The following is a 19,378-nucleotide window of genomic DNA, read 5'->3' as shown; positions in this document are numbered from 1 at the left end:
TTCTGAGTCTTCTTCGTGAGGAAAGAAACACCGACTGACTACCCGAACAATTCTCTATACTGTAGTCTTTGGGAAGTTTTTCAACACATATATTCTGTGTTTGTTCTCGTAAGCATTTTCATTTTCTCTTTTCGATCTCGATGTTGAAGTGTATGGAAATATGCAATACACGCTCCACTTGATATCTTATTGCCAATTGTTTTCTACCATTTATTAAATCTCTATTACCCTTTCAAAGTGGACTAGATATTTTGGGTTGTTACCTTTTATTATTTTTAGTTATATGTTGCGCTATGTACGGTTTATCTTAGTTTTTCATGTAAATGATCAAAATCAACTTGAAAGAAGAACCATGGAGATATATATATACACACGAGTATACTTTTTTATTTCAACCACTGTGGCGTTAGAAAATCACACTTTAATTAATTACTCGCAGCTCACCTACTCTCACTTGTTTTTTTGTTGCTTTCTTATGTTTTGGGTTTGTTTAAGGGAGACTGCCCTGGGTATTGGTTTTGAAGCTTGTTTCTTTTAGTATAGCGCTTTATTTCACTTTTTATGTTTTTTTCTACTATTATTTGGGGCTAATTAAACATTTTGGGCACTTAAAAAGCTATTTCAGAGGGCACTAATGCAAACAGTAATTCCCCAGTTTAACCCCACTCCGCTATAAATTAATTGTAAGTAGAGGGTTTTATCCATCTAATATAGTATTTTGCATTCATATGGTATATTATATATCCCTGCATTGTACAGGAGATATTGTGATTTTAGAACAATAGATTTTTGTATATTAACCCTCTACTTACAATTAATTTATAGCGGAGTGGGGTTAAACTGGGGAATTACTGTTTGCATTAGTGCCCTCTGAAATAGCTTTTTAAGTGCCCATAATTTTAATAAGCGTTAGGTTTCACTTAGAAGCGAGTATTTACAAGATCTTTGATCAAATATTTATATCTGGGTTGATTCCCAATTCATATTCCTTTATCTCTAAAATGCTTTCATTATAGTTGTTTAAAAAATACACAACTAATTCCCCTTTCCCAAACGAGGTAGAACTACGCAGTTCAACTGCTCATGTCAATGACGGTTTGTGTTTCCATAGTGATTGAAACACTTCCGCATTTTCATGTACCGGAAACAGTCCCTTGTTTTTCATTACCTAGGCGCAACATTGCTATCTCGCGTTGGTTCCTACCAGGGATTTTGAACGCCTGGTATGCGGTAATACGGGCGGCTGGAGAGACGTAGTAAGTGTGGGTATAATGGAGTAATCCGTCATGTATGAGACAGGGGATAATTTAAGTATTATGATGTAAACCGAGGCTCTTCCATCTGGCTAGTTTTAAAGCATGCCATTGCTTTAGAGTAGCATTGTAGGATACATTGATGAAAAATGCTGTTTCTGTAGAACATGATTGTAATTTTACCAGTTAAATCAACAGTAACCAGACTGCATATACGACGCCTGACAAAATATTAAATGTCCCGGTCTGGGGTCTTTTTTTCTATTGCAGCAATAGGTAACAGGAAGGCACTGTAATCATGGCAGCTGACAGGATGGATGTCCCGGATCTTCCTGATTTCAGTATATTAAAGCGGTTAGCTAGAGACCAGCTCATCTATATCCTGGAACAGGTCAGCACCCCTACTGCATCTATACACCTTATGTTTTAATCTACATTTTTCTTTTTGACAGAAGCCTTGCTTAAGAGTCCATGATCATACCTGGGAACCTCTTAGCTCTGGCTACCCAGAGCCTCCCCGTGCAAGACAGGACCAGGACTGCCCACTGATGTCAGCGGGGGCGTTCCCAGTGATGTCGGCAGGGGCGTTCCCGGTGATGTCAGCGGGGGCTTTCCTGGTGATGTCGGTGGGGGCATTCCCGGTGATGTCGGCGGGGGCGTTCCCGGTGATGTCGGCGGGGGCGTTCCCGGTGATGTCGGCGGGGGCGTTCCCGGTGATATGATGGGAAACACCACCATTTAAAGGGGAAATGGGCGGGAAGCGGGGCGTGTCAAGACACCGCGACCCAGAGGATTCGAGTGTTGAATCGGAGAAGGTACGCCTATGATTCTACATTATACAGTGCCTTGCAAAAGAATTCACCCCTTGCCAAACAAGAAATAAGACAAAAAACCCAGAAAACTTGAGTGCGCATAACTATTTAACCCCCCTCCCCAAGTCAATACTACCTTTTATAGCAATTGCAGCTTTTGGGGTACATCTCTATAAGCTTGGCACATCAAGCCACTGGGCTTTTTGCCCATTCTGCAGCTCCTTCAGGTTGGAAGGGTTCTGCTGGTGTACAGCAATCTTTAAATCATGGCACAGTTCTCAGTTGGATTGAGGTCTGGGCTTTGACTAGACCATTCCAAGACATTTAAATGTTTCCCCTTAAACCACTTGAGTGTTGCTTTAGCAATATGCTTTGAGTCATTGTCCTGCTGTCAGGTGAATCTCCGTCCCAGTCTCAAATCACTGGAGGACTGAAACAGGTTTCCCTCAAGAATTTCCCTGTATTTAGCTCCATCCATCATTCCTAATGTAGTGTTCTGGGGGTGATGATAGGTGTTTTCACCAGACATAGCATTTTCCTCGATGGCCAAAAAGCTAAATACCTTCACCCATATGTTTGGGCTTTTTTTTCTGGCGCTCTTCTGTAAAGTCCAGCTCTGTGGAGTGTACGGCTTAAAGTGGTCGTTTGCAGCTGCTTCAAAGTTTTTGGTCTCTTTGTTGACGCTCTTCTTGCCTGGTACGTGAACTTTGGTGGGCGGCCCTTTCTTGGCAGGCTTGTTGAGGTGGCATATTTTTCTATTTCTTAACGTGGGGTTTATTGGTGCTCCATGGGATGTTCAAAGTTTCGGATATTTTGTTATAACCCAATCTTGATCTGTATTTCTCCACTACCTTGACCTGTTTGGAGAGCTCCTTGGTCTTCATGGTGGTGCCCCTTGCTCAGTGGTATTGCAGATTCAGGCCTTTCAGAACAGGTGTATATACTGTATACTGAGATCATGTGACATGTAGATTGCACACAGTTGGACTTTATTTAACTAATTACGTGACTTCTGAAGGTAACCAGATCTTATTTAGGGCTTCATAGCAAAGAAGCTGAATACATATCCACAAACCACTTTTCCAGTTTTTTTTTTTAATATATATATTTTCTTCATTTCACTTCACCAAGTTGGACTATTTTGTGTATGTCCATTACATGAAATCAAAATAAAAATCAATTTTAACTCCCGGTTGTAATGCGACAAAATAGAAAAATACCAAGGAGGGTGAATACTTTTGCAAGGAACTCTATGTTGGTCCTCCACTAGCTCTCTCTTCATTCATTCTGCTTTATGTAAGGCACTTTAAAATATGATTTTACCCAAATGAGATGTACCAGAGTATAATAGAAATCTTCAAACAATCCCTAATGAATGAGAATCGCCAATTTCCTCCTAAAACATTGACTATGCCATGCATTTACACACAGTATTAGTTGCACTCATTTCATGTTAAGCTAATAAACCTTTGCAGTTCAGTTATTTTATTCTTCCTTGTGAAACACAAACATTTAAGAATGTGAGATTGTAAGATTCTTTTAAAACTGTCTTTGTGTCTCCTGGCAATAAGATAATTCCTGGAAAAAAATATGAACCACGCAAAACTTTTACTCATAGGAGTGGTTTGGAAATTCTGTACTGCTGGGAATGACGCTTCCAGTACTGAATTTAGTTATAATAGTGTTGAAATATGGACGGTGGGTGGGACAGCACCTTTAACTCCATGACTCTAGAAAATTGTCTAGATTCTGGGAATATTTCTGTTTCATTGACATATTAAAGCAAGACACCAAAACTAAAGAGAACTGCTAATGTCCGAGGACAGGTACCATTGTGTATCCATACTATTATGATGTTGGAAAAAATGAACTTTAATTGCAGCTCCCTGGAAAAAAAGATCTGTTCATTGAGCCTGACCTGATGAGCCCTCTGGACCGGATTGCCAATGTATCTATATTAAAGGTAGGTTGTTGTACTTTATGGATTGTTTTTTTATATATATATATATATAAAGGGTATACATTGTACAGTGCTGTGTAATTTGTTGGCACTTAACAAATAAAAGGTACTACTAATAATAATAATTGAGGTTGTATTGTATTTGCCACAATAAAAAATATTATATACTACATTTTGCAATTATAGTTATGAAGATACAACTTATTTTGTTTGCATGTTTAAAACTCTTTTAAAGATGTTTTGGCAAGTGTTTCCAGTGAATTTTGTAAATACAAAGATAGAATTTTAACTTATGGTATAATATTCATATTTTTTAGGGATAAATAGACAGATCATGTGGTATGATTTATCTATAGACTGGATTGAAATGCTTGGGTTTTTTTTACAGGCTTTTTAAACATTTCTTTCAGGATGGAAACCACACAATTTATTAATACATTTGAAGCAGTCTTTGCATACTTAATGAAGATAATATAACTGCTACACTTTACTGAAGTCTGGTACAAGTTTATAGGCTTAAACCACTTATTTAGTTTAAAAAAAAAAAAAAACTTTTTTTTTTAAAATACATTTTTTATTTTAGCAACATGAGGTTGATAAACTGTATAAACTGGACAACAAACCGATTTACAGCAACTCTGACCAGTAAGTTGTACTTAAACATATTTTGTTGTATAAAAAATGATTTTCAATTCATAGTATAGGAAATATATGCCTCCTACCATAGTGTTAGTACAATGCATTTTTTTTAATCAAGTTGTTAGGAGGTAGCTTTATTGACACCCCAATGAAACCCCAAAAGTCCCCTTTATATCTGTTTTCTGTGAATTATTTTACTTTTATATTCCGTGGCTTGCAATCATTGTGTGTGTGTGTGTGTGTGTGTGTGTGTGTGTGTGTGTGTGTGTGTGTATCTTATTTTCTAGATTGTGCTTTCTGATCAGACCACGTATCAAGCATGTGAAGTACATTACTAGTAAGTCTCAGGACTACTTACTTACTACAAACCTCTATCATGTGTTGTTAACTCAGCATCTAATATTATCTTGTATTAAGTTAACTGTTATAACAAGCACATGATCACATTCTATTAGCATTTCAATAGACAACTGTCAGCACATTCTGTTTTCTTTACATTCTTAATAATCCACTTAACCTTTCCTACCTGACTATTAATACATGGAGAAAAAAAAAAAACTTGACAGAAAAGTTATTTAAATACTATTTTTTTTTAATACTAATTTTTAAAAAAATATTTATGTATGCACTATATATATATATATATCGAGGTTGTGCTTACCTTTTTTTCTTCTCTTTTCTATCACCACAGGCCTTGTCAATGCAGATAAGGCATCTGGAAGGAGCAGAAAGTACAAGATTATATTTAGTCCACAAAAGGTGAGTTTGAAAAATGGTTGCTTTTGATGTGAAAATGTTCCAATCAGCATCTTGCCTAACTTAAACCCAGCTGGAAGTTTCTACAGAAGATTTGTATTTTCATTTCAGTTTTATACATGTGACATGATACTGGAACAAGAAGGAATCTTTGGCGGTACGTTTGATCAAAATGGTGGATTTTCAACACAGAACACCTTAAATAGCTTTATTTGTCACCAGGAAATCTTGGCTGTTGATCATTACTTCATAAATTTGAGAATTGCACATATATATATATATATATATATATATATATATATATATATATATATATATATATATATATAATCTCATGTTTTTTTCTCAGATCATTCTGCCAGTGAAATTAAGTCATTTTATTGCTTGATCTTATCAACCATCCAATATTTATTAGTTTAATGGCAACCTATATGCATGGACGCCAACCCAATATTTGCTTTGTCTTCTTGTCAGATGTGACCTGTGATGAATGGTCATTTTATCTCCTGCCGCTGGATGATGATATCATAAGTATGGAGCTGCCAGAATTTTACAGAGACTATTTTCTTGTAAGTAATACAAATGCTGATCCGTGTCTGTTTTAAACTTCACTTAACTGGTGGATGTGTATGGTAGTAGTAATTAGAGTAATTTAAGTGGAAATAATTCACCTGCTTATTGTTTAGCTCTTTCATGATCAATGATGTACCAGTTATGTCATGAAAATATATTTGTACATGACCAATAATCATACCTGGGAACTCTCTGGGTCAAGACCCGAATCCTCTGGGTCGCGGGAGCAAGGTCTTAACAAGCCCCGCCCATTTTTTCCTTGAAATGGGGGTGTTTCCAGCTGCCATCAGCGGGACCGCCCGCTGACGTCAGTGTGCAGACCCGGCCGCGCCCTGCAAGGGAAGGCTCCGGGTAGCCGGAGCCGAGAAGTTCCCAGGTATGCCAATAATGTACCTGGTACATCAACATTAAAAAAATGGTAGGGTGGGAAATGTAGTAAGGTAAATGTAAAAAATAAAAAAAATTGCGACTATCACAAATGAGTCTTCAGGGATCATATAATTTATATATGACTTAAAGGGTCACCCCAACTATCATATGCACTTTAATGCATATGATAGCTGAGAGGTCCCTGTAAATGTATATAGTGCCTGCAGAGTCCCCCATATACATTTGCTCCTCTGGCACCCCTAACGGTTATCATGTGTCAGGAGAGGTAATTGGCCAGACATCTCACCTAGCACATGATATATTACCGCCAGGCAGCTACAGCGTTGTCTCATGAATGTTGCGGGGGGGCCTAATAATGTCCCTTTGTGCACACGCGGGGAAAGCGATCACATTAGAATCCAAATTATAGTGGCCCAGGAGATCTGATAAATTCATCTTTGATGTAAACTACACCTTGTGTTTTCTATTTTGGAAGGAAGGGGATCAACGTTGGATTGGGACTGTGGCCAAAGCTCTCCATTTATTAAATTCCATCTTTGGTCCTATCTCTAAGGCCTATGGAATAGGAAGATGTTCTAAGGTAACAAGTGTGTGCGTGCGTGCGTATGTATAACGTCTAATGGCCTGTGTGTAGGCTGTTGCTTATTACCATATTATGTACAATCCGTCTTCTGTTTCTATTAGCAAGAATGGAGCTAGTTGTGCTCGTTTAACTGTTCTTTCTTGCAGGTATACAGTAGTTTATGGTTGTTCAGATTCATAATGTACAATGGAAATTAGCTGTTTTCATACAAAGGGAACAAAGATAATACAGATGTTGGGTATATTTGTGATTTAGCATCAAGACATAGTTAAAAGTGCCAGTACTTATAAACGCCCATTTGTAGAGAAAGACAGCACAAATGATTGGCAAAACGCTGCTTATACAGCAGTGCTTAGTATATAGGAACTTTAACGCAAGTGAGTCCGTTATGGTTGCTGCCTTCTTGATCACAGATGGCCTATGAGGTGTGGAAGGACATGTTGGAGGATGAAGATGGTGATCACAGAGAAAGAAAACCAGATTTGGGTGTTGTTTTCATGATTGATAGAGGTAAGAGTGATGTGTAGCTTTAATGTGGAATAAAAAGTATGTAGCGTGATATAGAAAATGTTAAAGGGACCTTTCCCCGTAAAACCGTTATGTTGATTCGAGAGTAACTTTGATATTGATTTAAAATAGCTTTTGGCATTTATTGTGACTGCGGTTACTTCTCATGAGTCCACATAGATCTAGAGTTTTTTGGATATTCAGTGATATTCATATGGTTCAGTGACAGACCTCCTTATGCTGCAGGTGTGGAGGTCACTCCAATGAGTGTTTGGTATATAGAAATTGAAAACATTGGTCCAGCTTGGAGGAACAAAGAGGCACATCTGAAATATTCTGATGCCAACATGTCTCATAATAATAATTTATAGGTTTTAGGCAGATGGCGATTATCGCAGATGTATGTGAGAACCACTTGAAGAATTTTGCAGTTAGATAGAACGATAGGACATTTATTTAAGCATGCATTTTTTAATCTGGAAGAATACATTGAGAGCTCTCTTGTTTGAAAGCATTTGCAAAATAGAACAGTATTTTATTTGGGGAAATCTATGTTAAATGGTGGTATTTATTCCAGATGTGGATTATGTCACTCCTCTGTGCTCCCAGGTTGTGTATGAGGGACTGGTTGATGATGTCTTTCGCATTAAATGTGGTAAGTTGGGTTCTTTGTCTCATATGTGAAATTACACATGGTTTTTCAGACTCTCGCTTGTAATTTACCTGTAAGTATTTAGAAGCTAATGGCAAATTCAGTTTTAGAATAAATAAACCAAATGCTACCAAAATGTGCAAAATGGACCACAAATCTTCACATGTTATATTAATAAAGCCCAACAGAGATCTATTTGGCCACATCCTAATTATCTGTTCTTTTATTTTTACAGGAAGTGTTGAGTTTGGCCCTGATGTCACTTCCTCTGATAAAAGTATCAAAGTTCTATTAAACTCTCAAGATAAGGTACATGTGGTGCTCTCTCCTGCTGGCGGGATTAGGAATGAAAATTAATTCCAATGCAAAGTTTGAACAGACACTGCGGTGATCTAATTAGAAGAAACAGTTTATTGGTTGCCATGGTAGTAAGACCACTTTGCAAATGGGCACATTTTATGCATAACTTTGCTGAATGGAAATAGATGTCCTAGGGACATGATTCTAAACCTGGGGTATCATAAGATTTTTTGTTAGCCTTTACCCAGCATTGAATCCTGTTTGATGACATTCTACTATATGATTTTTCTCAGGGGTATACTGTATAGTCCTGTAGTGAATTAATCAAGTGATTTTGACTTTTCAGGTATTTGAGGAAATTCGGAATGAGCATTTCTCCAATGTGTTTGGCTTCCTGAGCCAGAAAGCTCGAAATCTGCAATCACATTATGATGTGAGTAATATTTATGCGCAATGTTAATCGTAGAAGACGTGCCCTAGTTCTTTTTAAAGGCTTACCTAATTATAATTTGTCCAGAAAGTGTTTCTTGTTAGCAGTTATTTTATAAAAAAAATCCCTTCATTACAAATACTTTAAAGGGAGTGTACAAAGTGAAAGGAGAAGGTTCTGTGAGTGGGCACTTGTCTTTTGGAGAGGCAGGGGCCGGTGTCATTTACTGGCATCTACTGACCATAAGCAAGGCAAAATAAATCTGAGGAAAGAAAAAAAGAAATCCTAATACCCTATTATTATTGGGGTATGAATAAACCTTCCATGATCTGCCAAATAAATATTATATTGCACTTTGCCTTAGAAACGACGAGGAATGGACATTAAACAAATGAAAACATTTGTTTCTCAAGAACTAAAAGGCTTAAAACAAGAGCATCGACTTCTGAGTTTGCGTACGTATTTCTCACAGCTTCTTTAAAAACTTTGGACCTTTCCTGATCTTTTTATGTTGAGGAAGGCAGTGTGGCTTTGAAGTGTTTCATTATATGTATCCATTTGTAAACACAAACCATCTTGTATCTATTTTATTTGTTGTATTGTTTTAACTCCTGGCATTAGTGCTGCCACGTCCCGTCACCTGAATTTTTTACACTCTGTTAATGAATATGAATGTTTCTCTCATTCTTCCACGGTTTTGTTATAGAGCTTAGGTTCTTAACCCCTTAAGGACAATGGGCGGTCCCTAAACCCATTGAAAACAATGCATTTTGAGCCCGTACATGTATGGGCTTTGCCATTAAGGGGTTAATATGGCAAAGTATGCTGTCCTGGCGCTTCACCATGATACAATAAAAGCAGAGCACTTGCCACTCTGTATGAATAAAAAAGTCCTTCCCACCCGACTAAAGAGCTTTGGCAGTGCCTGCTCTGAGCCTTTTGCTCCAGTTAAACTTATTCAAGTGTGGGGAAAAATTGAACGGCACTTAGCCTTCTGCTCCCTTTGATCATACGAAAGTTGTGAACAATTTAAACAAATTTTATTCTTCCATGTGCAGCAGTCGTCTCACACCCAGTGAAGCATAAACTCATGTCTTTACACACCCTGGCTGTCTACATTTCCCCTTTCTTATCTACCTTGACAGGCTTGTAAATCTCTTTTTTTATGCCATTTATTTTAAACTGATTCTAGAAATAATCATTTTGTTTAAAGATATTGGAGCCTGTGAGTCCATTATGAAGAAGAAAACTAAACAGGATTTTCAGGAGTTACTGAAAACCGAACACTGTAAGTATCTTAATATAAGACTTATCGCCACATCATTGAATAGTTGTAATAGATACGCTAACATAGTCCCTGTTTACTTCTACACAGCATTACTTGAAGGGATTGATATTAGAGAAAGCATTGGTTCCATAGAAGAGCATATAAACAGACAGGTAAGGATATTATCCGCATGCCGCTGAGGAACATAGGTAAGAAATAAGTCGTACTAAAGATCAGGTTTAGATGCATCTTTAATTTTGGATGATGATATGAATATTATTTTGTTCGTATCTCTAGGTCTCACCCATTGAGAGTCTGCGATTGCTGTGTCTCATGTCAATCACAGAGAATGGTAGGTAAACCTGCTGTTCATGGTAAAGGGAGTAAACAGTCTTGTGTGTTCTGTTGGGTTGTTAGGCAGCCATACATGCATTACAGTTATACATAGAGGTGTGCATAACCTAAAAGGCCTAAAATTCAGATCCCCTATCTAAGGCATAAATATTGGGGTTACATCACACTATATGGCCATATATAGCTTAGCCCACCACTATGTCAAAGTATCCCAAGTTTGGCGATTCCTATGTAATTTTTCATGGCTATATTGCTTACCAAGGATCTGAATCAATGGGACTGCACTGCATTTTAACCCAAATGTGACTCACGTAATATAAAGCCTTTTCATACATGTACTGTGTGTGGTTTTCCAGATTAGGGGTTCATTTCTTGTTTGTATATATTTTTAGGTTTGATAACTAAAGATTATCGGTTGCTGAAGACTCAGTACCTACAGGTTTGTATGAGACTTTTGCATCATTTGATGATCTTTTACAGTTTGTGAACTTGATATTTTTGTATTTCCCACCATATCAGTTGAGGGTATTTTATGTGCAACCAGTATCAGCTTCTGTTAAGATACCACTGCTTTTTGTTTCTTAGGTTTGTACCAACCAAATACCCCTGCCAGAATATTTTCTGAAAATATCCACTACCAGAAAAAATATAAATAAAAATGGGTTTAAAATAACAAAATATACTAAACTTCCATATGTGTCCTTATTGTATAATGGAATCAGCCGGCTGTGGTATCTGGATCTGGGATAGCAGTTTCTATATATGATGTGGTATCTGGACTAATCTAATACGGTAGCAGTGTATAAATGTATTGCATAGTCTTGATCTCTGGATCTATTGGATAGATGTATCTGGATGTATTTGGATAGCTTTCTCTGGTTGGTGTGGTATCTGGAGGTATTAGATGGCTGTCTCTGTATGCTCTAGTATCTGGGAGTTGGATGCTTGTATTGGGTAGCTTTCTCTGGTTGTATCAGACAGCTGAATAGTGGCCTTTATGAAGTATGGTTGAGAAAGGTTACTCCCTAAAACAATGCCATGCTATTTTTTTTTTAAACTTTAGAGCTATGGACCTGAGCATCTGCTTACCTTCTTCAATCTCAAACGGGCTGGCCTGCTTACAGAACAGGTGCCTGGGGAAACTCTCACTGCCGTAGAGAGTAAAGTGAGCAAACTCGTTACAGATAAAGCAGCAGGTAAAAAAGAATACCCTCTTATTACTATAATGGTATATGGCAGCTTAGAACTGTAAAGGTATGTAGTAGTATATGGCATGAAATAATCATCTCATCAACGGCATACAATCCCATTATATGTAAAAAAAACTAAACTATAAAACGGCCATCAGAATTTTTTGCTCAGGATTTCTGGTCCAATCTGACCGCATATTGTATATTGTTCTTCTATGGGTTTTCAGAAGGCTCCCTTTTTGGTGACGGCTAGTGTATGTTGGGCAGAACAACTCAATAAACCTGTTTGGCACAAATGTATAGCGGGCCGTTAGATTGCTTTGCCATTTGTCTCCCCCAGCTATATGGAATAATTTAATGTAAAAAGTGAAAGTTCAGCCTTGACACTTATTGTTTCTTTAGGCAAGATCACTGATGCCTTTTCATCACTTGCAAAAAAAAGTCATTTCAGGGGAATCAGCAAAAGACTTGGTCTGGTGAGTATTTTATGTGCATTTATCTCCAGTTCTCAGCACTGGGAACATTTGGACAGAGTCTGGACTATTTATCATTGAAGGTTATGAGAATCACAGTTAAAACTCTAAGCTGAAGTCTCACAATCATCAAGATATGTTTGTAGCTAAATTAAAGAGTGTTTAAAAACTTAAAAAGTTTCATCTTCCATTTACAGCATGAAGATGTTAAAAGTCCATTACATTAACATATACCCACAACATTTTTTACCTTCCTAAACGTTGTAGAAAATGCATACTAGGATAGGAATGGCATCATAATGCTCAGGGCCAGATGAGACATATTTAAAATGTCTTTGTATTCTTCATGTTATTTGCCATTGGCCTTCAATATAAATTGTAGGTATGAGTCTTTGCAGGGATTGTGCAGCTTCTGGTACTCTTTGTGGGTAATTCTAGTTTAGTTAAAGGAAGTTAATGAATTGTGGCTGACACTTCTGAATAGAGTGACAATTATACAGCAAGACGTCTCAACTCTTATGGTGGTTATGGGAAGATGAAACTTACTAGGAGAAATGTCTTACTGAAGGGTTTACATCTATTAAAAAAGAGGTGTTCCCTGAAAATAAACTTTATATTGTAATCACCACAGTAGCTGTGTCTGTCTGCATGTCGTGTTTGTTTCAATAGTTCTGCATTCTATATTGTTTTTAGATAAAACATTTGCACCTATCTTAGCTGTTTGTGTTCTTGACTGGTTCTTCTTTGCTCCATGCTGTGGCCCTATAACAGGAAATTGTTTACATATATACTTAACATGTTAAAATAAAATAAATAACATGTCTGTATTTTAATGGATGAACAGCCACTAAACTGCCACTAAAGTGTCTTAAAACTCATCAACTATTTAAAAATGGCACTTAACATGACGTAGTTTTTTTGATCAGCACAGTAATGTGATCAATCTAATGATCTCTTTGTTTTGGCAGATTCCTCGCATAGATGGTGAATATGACCTGAAGACCCCTAAGGACATGGCGTATATTTTTAGTGGTGCCTACATCCCATTAAGCTGCAAAATAATAGAACAGGCGAGTATCTGTTAAGTAATGCCTTCTACATAACAATGATGACTTTCTATGTAGTTGGAATGCACATGGATTCTATTGTTCTATGTGAACTTACACACAAAACAATTAAAATACAACAGAGGCAGACCACAGGAAATTCAGTTTTTTGTGCATTTTTGCACAAAATGAGTCTTACGTGTCACTTCAGAACACGCTAAGTGAGAAAATGATTGAACACTATATAACCTATTAAATTATAAGTATGGAGGGATGCCACTATGCTTTTGTGGAAGACCTTGATATAACAAGTAGTAGTCTGTATGTTGTCTGCCTCATTTTGCTGTTTTCCTCCATATATAATAGAATATTGTTCCTGTACAGGCATTTATCATGGAAGACTTTACTCCTGCCTCTATAACAAGCCCTGTCTTCCTGGGCAGTGTATTAGCATTTTGCTTTGAATTATTTATTGCTGAAATTTCTTCTTTGGCTCTCTCACAATCTACCTGTAATATTGCTTTTTGGGAAGGTTGACATAAAGCTGTTTTTTTTTCCAGGTTTTGCTACGTAAGAGTTGGGTCGGTCTTGAAGACGTCACGCGTTTACTGAACGGCAGTGAGTTTGCAGGTACGTCGCTTTACTAGTGCCAAGTTCTCAAAATTCACAGTGTGCTTGCTTAGACTGAAACGGCATCGATGGTTTCCTGATATTATATTGTAGTAAATGTCATTTGGAGATCAATGTTTTTTTACCTAGAGCCAGAAACATGACTGCTCTGGAGCTGGTAGCATGATTTATTGGTGGAAGCAATCATATAAATTAATGGCTTCCTTAATTTCAGGGCTGGCCTTATCCTTAATCGGAGGAACTTTGTCAAAATATGGTCTTCGAGCTAGTCTAGAACAGTTTCTTGACACATTTGCATGATCTCCTCAGATGGCACTAGCGGCTCAGTCAGCACCTGCCTTTAACAATTGCACTTATTTAAACGCCTTCTTATATGAAGAAACACACTGTTTCATAAACCGTTTTATACCTGTAAATCTATCAATAAACATTGTTGTATCTACTTCCTTGTTTTGTTTAGAGCAAATGTCGGACCAGAACACCAACTCTGACTCCCAGAGGATAATCCTTGCAGTATTCCTCGGGGGCTGCACATTTTCAGAGATCTCCGCACTGAGATTTTTAGGAAAAGAAAGAGGTAGAGCATGCATGCCATATAATAGTTTTCTGTATTCTGGCCTAGGGCCGCAGATTCGTCAGACGGCTGCCCCTGCATCACACTAATGGGGCCAGATCGCCCTGTTGGTGTAATGGGCATAACCGGCCCATCCGTAGCCCTATTATTCGGAGGCAGTTCACTGGGACATGACGCCATATCCTCCCTCATACCTTGAATACACCACTGTGGCCACTGATACTAACTTGTGCATTAAAAGCCAAACTGCACCCAAACTGTTAAGGCTATATTTAACCTTAGGCTACGTGTAAAACGGGACTGATTTGAGTTTTCTTAACATACATAGACGTTTTGACTCATAATTTGCACTTCTTGTTTTCAGGTTATAAATTTATTTTTCTAACAACATCAATTACAAACAGTGCGAGGATGCTGGAGTCAATGACTGAGACCAAATCCTGACGTCATAGAAGCCATTTTCTCTGACACCGGGTGTATCTACGAGAAATCGGGCAGCTAAGGATTTGCATTTGAAAATCCTGCCAGGCCAACAGCCAGCTGGTTCAGAACTTTAGAGATAATGTGAAATGTATCCTTAGCCACCTCTGTATTTATAAAATGCTTTTTTTGAAGGTACACTACAGCTGTCATATGCACTTTAATGCTTATGATTGCTGAATGTGACCTTTACTGGCAGCACATTCCTGCCGTCGCTTGATACTAAACTGTCTTTTTAAGCAGCAAGAAATAATGACTTCATGAATCTCTCTTTTTCAGTACCGAAGGTCCTTAAGTTGCTTGATTAATTTTAATTTCATAAAACCACAGTAATTGCTATTTTTTCCTGGGTTTTCTGCTTTGTAAGTGTAATTACAGGTTGAGGATTCCTTAACCAAGAAGTATTTGAATAACAGAATAACAGATCTGTTCGGAAAGCCCCCAACATATGTAAGCAGACCCTAGGCATAGGCAATGCGGCAATTTTAACATAACTCAGGGACATGTTTTAGTATACAGTATACTTACCGGCGATTACTTCCGAGCTTTTCTGTCCCCCCTCCAGGCGTTGGGATCCCTCATCTGAACTGTCCTTTCCTGAAAAAAAAGTCATCATTTTAGATAAGGGATTTGGATAAGGAATATATATTAACGCTGAGATTCTGTGTACATTCCTTTAAAAGGCACTATTTAACTTCCCACTCTAAAGAGATTGCTCTTCAGTTAGAGTTTGTATTGGCCTCCTTGGGTATAGGATCACAAGAGATTTTTTTTTTTTTAGTATTTAGCTAGAAAGCGTAAATATATACGCCTATTAAAGGGACTCTCCAACCGTCATACACATACTCCTCCTTTACTGTCCCAAAACTTTTTTAAACTGTTTACTTATTCCTGATTGTCCTTTTTCATGCACCCACACAAATTTTGTATAGTTTTTTTCCAAGGACGGATAGAGCTTTCTTTTGAATTTGAAACAAAAACCAAACAGCATAGGGTTTTTACGTTACGAGGCACACTATGGAACTGTATATGCCTCTTCCCTTTTCAAAACTTGAAATTTTCAAATGTTATTTTCTGAAGCCTATGTCTCATTTGGCAGTGTTTGGCAGTCCACCAGAACCCTGCTGTGCCATAATGTCTAAACCCCTGCATGACAGCCGGGGTCAGAGAGTTTCTTGAGTGGGCGAGCCAGGTGGCAACCTGTAGGCAGAATGTTTTACTTTTTAAAAAAAATTGTCTGAATTAAAAAAACATTAATTGTGAGGCTCCTAATCGGCCTGTGACGTTGCCGGAACACATCTCCTGTTACGTACGTTGTACTCGCTGCCAATCAAGTTCCAAAACAGAAAAACCTCCAATTTCAATTTTGTGTTGTATGGCTCCTTTAAGAAGCTGTAGCTTCTCTACTTCTTCTAAAGGTAAATATGCAAAGAATGCATATTAAAATGTGAGGTGTTACAGAGATGCAAGCTGCACGCATCAGCTGTTCAATCTCAGCCGCTTACAAATATAAGTATATATATATATATATGTATGTGTGTGATATATATATATATGTATATGTATGTATGTGATATATATATATATGTATATGTATGTATATAATGTGCAGGACGGCCACTCCTGGGAAGGTTCCGCATTGTTCCAAGTGGTTCACTGGTGCCCCAGAGCCTTAAAATGGCTTTGTAACCTTGGTTACTGTCATCAACCCAGGTACAGATGGATAGCTTTTTTTCTTTTTGTTCATGAAATCATCATATAAAAGCTGTATTTTGTGTTTACTCAGCTTATCTTTGTCTATTAGTGGAGGGAAAGGGCAAATCCTTTTTCTCAGCGATGTGTGCGTACGTATTTATAATTATATATTGTGTCTTAGATTTATGATTAGAATGATCCCTGAAAAAATAATGCAAGCAGCATCATCATCGTTTGTATTTAACAAGTAACTTGAGTTTGCACGATGGGTCTAATTTCTCATTGGCTTATTATTTTCGTTATACAAGTGGTGCAGCATATTTGGTGAGGCGACCACATGGTTCTCTTTAAAGGCACCTGCTTGCGACAGCCCGCTAAAGAAGAATGCATATTAAAGTAGGATTTATCTATGTATTCTTTAAAGAAGAAGAGCTGCCTTCCTCCTCTCAGGATTCTTGTAGCTAATTGGCTACTTGCAGCAGTCAGTTGCAGGACAGCACTCCCATTGAAATCAACTGAAAATGCATATGATGGCTGGAGTGTCCCTTTAACGCAGCACTTCAATATACATACAGTATACCCACTTAAAGAAGCTGGCTGGTCACCTCAGTATATTGCAAATCATGAACTTATCATTTATTAATGTCTGGCACTGGCAATTGTGTTATTAAACTGTTTCTGAAAAGAATTTTAATGTGGTTACTTTTTCTTTCAAAAACTATAAAGCGTGTACAGATTTGGCAGAACGCACAGGTTATGTTAGGTCGAGGAAACCTCTTATTAAAGAACTGTCTTATCTGACATAAACCCGTCATTTTATACACTACCTACCAAGTTTTCATTATCTGTCATTTATGGTCCATACCATATATGATCTGATAAATGCACTTCGATACTGTAGGTGGCTGACAGTACTACGGTGATGTGAGCGCAACGTATAAAAAAAGGAAATCAATTATTTCATCAAGTTACTATGTTACGGGAAGCATTTTATAAGCGGTTATCATGTAAAAATGAGGTATGTCCAGCAACATGACCAGCAAAAAAATGACCAATATGGCATCCCCAGGAGGCAAAGCTTTCGGTTTCTGTTTGGTACACAGATAATGTGCAGGGTTTTTGTTCCAATCAGTAACATGGGCCAATTCCTATGGGCTTGTATTTTTACCTCATTAACTCATTTAGTGCCCTATGGACGTACCGGTACGTCCATAAAACGCATCTCAAGAAACCGTTATGGACGTACCGGTACATCCTGACCTTCTTGCAGTGGCAGGGACACATCGGGACATCAGGCTGTCTGCTTTGCGATCGCCTGTAACAGCTGCTGGCACGAGCGCTGGAAAACTGCCACTATTTTCACTATTGTCACTGCTGACATCACCTGGAAGGTCATGGGAGGACAGGATATCCCCCTGCAGGATCTGTCTAGACCCTGCTGGGATATCCGATCGTTCCGATGAGGCACAGGCACTGTGATCTCTATGCAAGTCTGCGGGGACTTGCATAGAGATCACAGTGTAATCGGTGCAGGGGGGTCGCAGGGAAGAGAGTGAGAAACCAAATAGCTGCGTGAAGAATACACAAATACCCCTGATACGATAGTCTGGGTTGTCTGTTTTTAAACTTTTGTGGGTATTTTTGGTTTATTTGTTTAAAATTAGAGTTTCAATCCCATCATACCTAATGTAAAAATTCTACGAATAATGTACACCTGCTAGTATGTTCCCTATAAGTGCTGGGAAAGTATCGAAATTCTATAAATGAGGTATTTCTGAAATCAGGACACCTGAATTGATAAACTTGGAGGGGATTTTCTGTCACTTTACCTAATTTTGTGAGGATTCTAATTTTTGCTAGTTTTTACCGAATTTCTCATCCTAAACTTTCAGCTAATTATCTAACTATGGTATAAAAAGCTCTATCTCTCCTTGAAAAAAACAACATATAATTTACATGAGTACACTATTCACAGGTAAGGGGAATAATACGCAAAAATATAGCTCCTACTGTGTAATATATATATATCAGGAGGGGGATATACAAAATCTCCGTGCATCTGCCATTCGGGACAGCACAGTTATCGTATTATATACATTACGCAGGGCTAGCCAGGTTCGTCCTTCAGCACATCGCTGAGGTTGGACCTTTATTTTTAAGAGTTGATACTGCAACCTTTTATTCCAGCCGAAAAAGAGACCGCTGATGTCCCAAAAGCTTATGTACTTTTTCTCTATGTTACCTGATATCAGCTTTAACGAACGATTCTGCAAACTCTCTCGTTAGCGGATAGCTCCCGAAGTCTGCTCTCCTATTAAGTTATACATTGTACAGGGCAAGCTGACTGCGTTTCATGCTCTCAGTGCCCCTTCTTAATGAATAGTAATAGCGAAGTAATAAGGTTGGAACCACAACTCTCCTGTCAGCGCCTCCTTTATTAAATAAAATTTTAAAAAAGCCCCCACTGGCTAGATACAAAATGCAACCCGTAGCCCAGCGCTTTCTCTATCCTAGTGCTGAATAATAATAATAAATAACAATGACTTTTTGCCCTCAAGAAAGGCACATCAATCACCCGCCGTTAGATAACAGAGGAATGCCCAGCACAGTGTTGGCGTTCCCTCTCATAGAGATCTAAATACTCGAGAGGCCACGTCCTGCTGGCTGCGTCTAGATTGAAGGCGTCTCCAACCTTTCAAACGATGTCTGCTCCCAAGCAGCGTCTCTTGTGCTTATAACTGTTCCCAAGGTGATGTATGACGTGAGGACAGCCATCCAATCAGGCTGCAGGCAATGCGTTCCTGGGTCAAATTT

At 38.1% G+C, this 19,378-nt stretch overlaps 1 protein-coding gene and 2 long non-coding RNA genes across 3 annotated transcripts; 2 read left to right on the top strand and 1 right to left on the bottom strand.

The window, feature by feature from the left end:
* Window positions 1-1,166: 1,166 nt before the first annotated feature.
* On the top strand, window positions 1,167-15,170 carry VPS33B (VPS33B late endosome and lysosome associated). Its single transcript, XM_053464222.1, has 24 exons — window positions 1,167-1,256; window positions 1,524-1,644; window positions 3,948-4,028; window positions 4,609-4,670; window positions 4,952-5,001; window positions 5,356-5,423; window positions 5,532-5,577; window positions 5,895-5,989; window positions 6,859-6,963; window positions 7,380-7,476; window positions 8,051-8,128; window positions 8,361-8,434; window positions 8,772-8,858; window positions 9,220-9,310; window positions 10,069-10,143; window positions 10,231-10,295; window positions 10,420-10,474; window positions 10,869-10,915; window positions 11,540-11,672; window positions 12,069-12,142; window positions 13,108-13,209; window positions 13,746-13,815; window positions 14,276-14,392; window positions 14,754-15,170. Exons 2-24 carry the CDS (start codon window positions 1,552-1,554, stop codon window positions 14,831-14,833), a joined length of 1,845 nt encoding a protein of 614 aa, XP_053320197.1. The 5' UTR covers window positions 1,167-1,256; window positions 1,524-1,551; the 3' UTR covers window positions 14,834-15,170.
* On the bottom strand, window positions 5,321-19,001 carry LOC128491864 (uncharacterized). Its single transcript, XR_008354042.1, has 3 exons — window positions 18,807-19,001; window positions 15,398-15,466; window positions 5,321-5,379 (listed from the first exon to the last, which is right to left on the bottom strand). It is a non-coding gene; the product is annotated as an uncharacterized LOC128491864 (long non-coding RNA).
* On the top strand, window positions 16,478-17,527 carry LOC128491865 (uncharacterized). The gene is made up of 2 exons (XR_008354043.1): window positions 16,478-16,811; window positions 16,992-17,527. It is a non-coding gene; the product is annotated as an uncharacterized LOC128491865 (long non-coding RNA).
* Window positions 19,002-19,378: the final 377 nt, after the last annotated feature.

This window comes from Spea bombifrons, chromosome 4 (assembly GCF_027358695.1).
Source record: "Spea bombifrons isolate aSpeBom1 chromosome 4, aSpeBom1.2.pri, whole genome shotgun sequence".
Classification (NCBI taxonomy): Eukaryota; Metazoa; Chordata; class Amphibia; order Anura; family Pelobatidae; genus Spea; species Spea bombifrons.
This window is presented reverse-complemented; position numbering and strand designations above follow the sequence as displayed.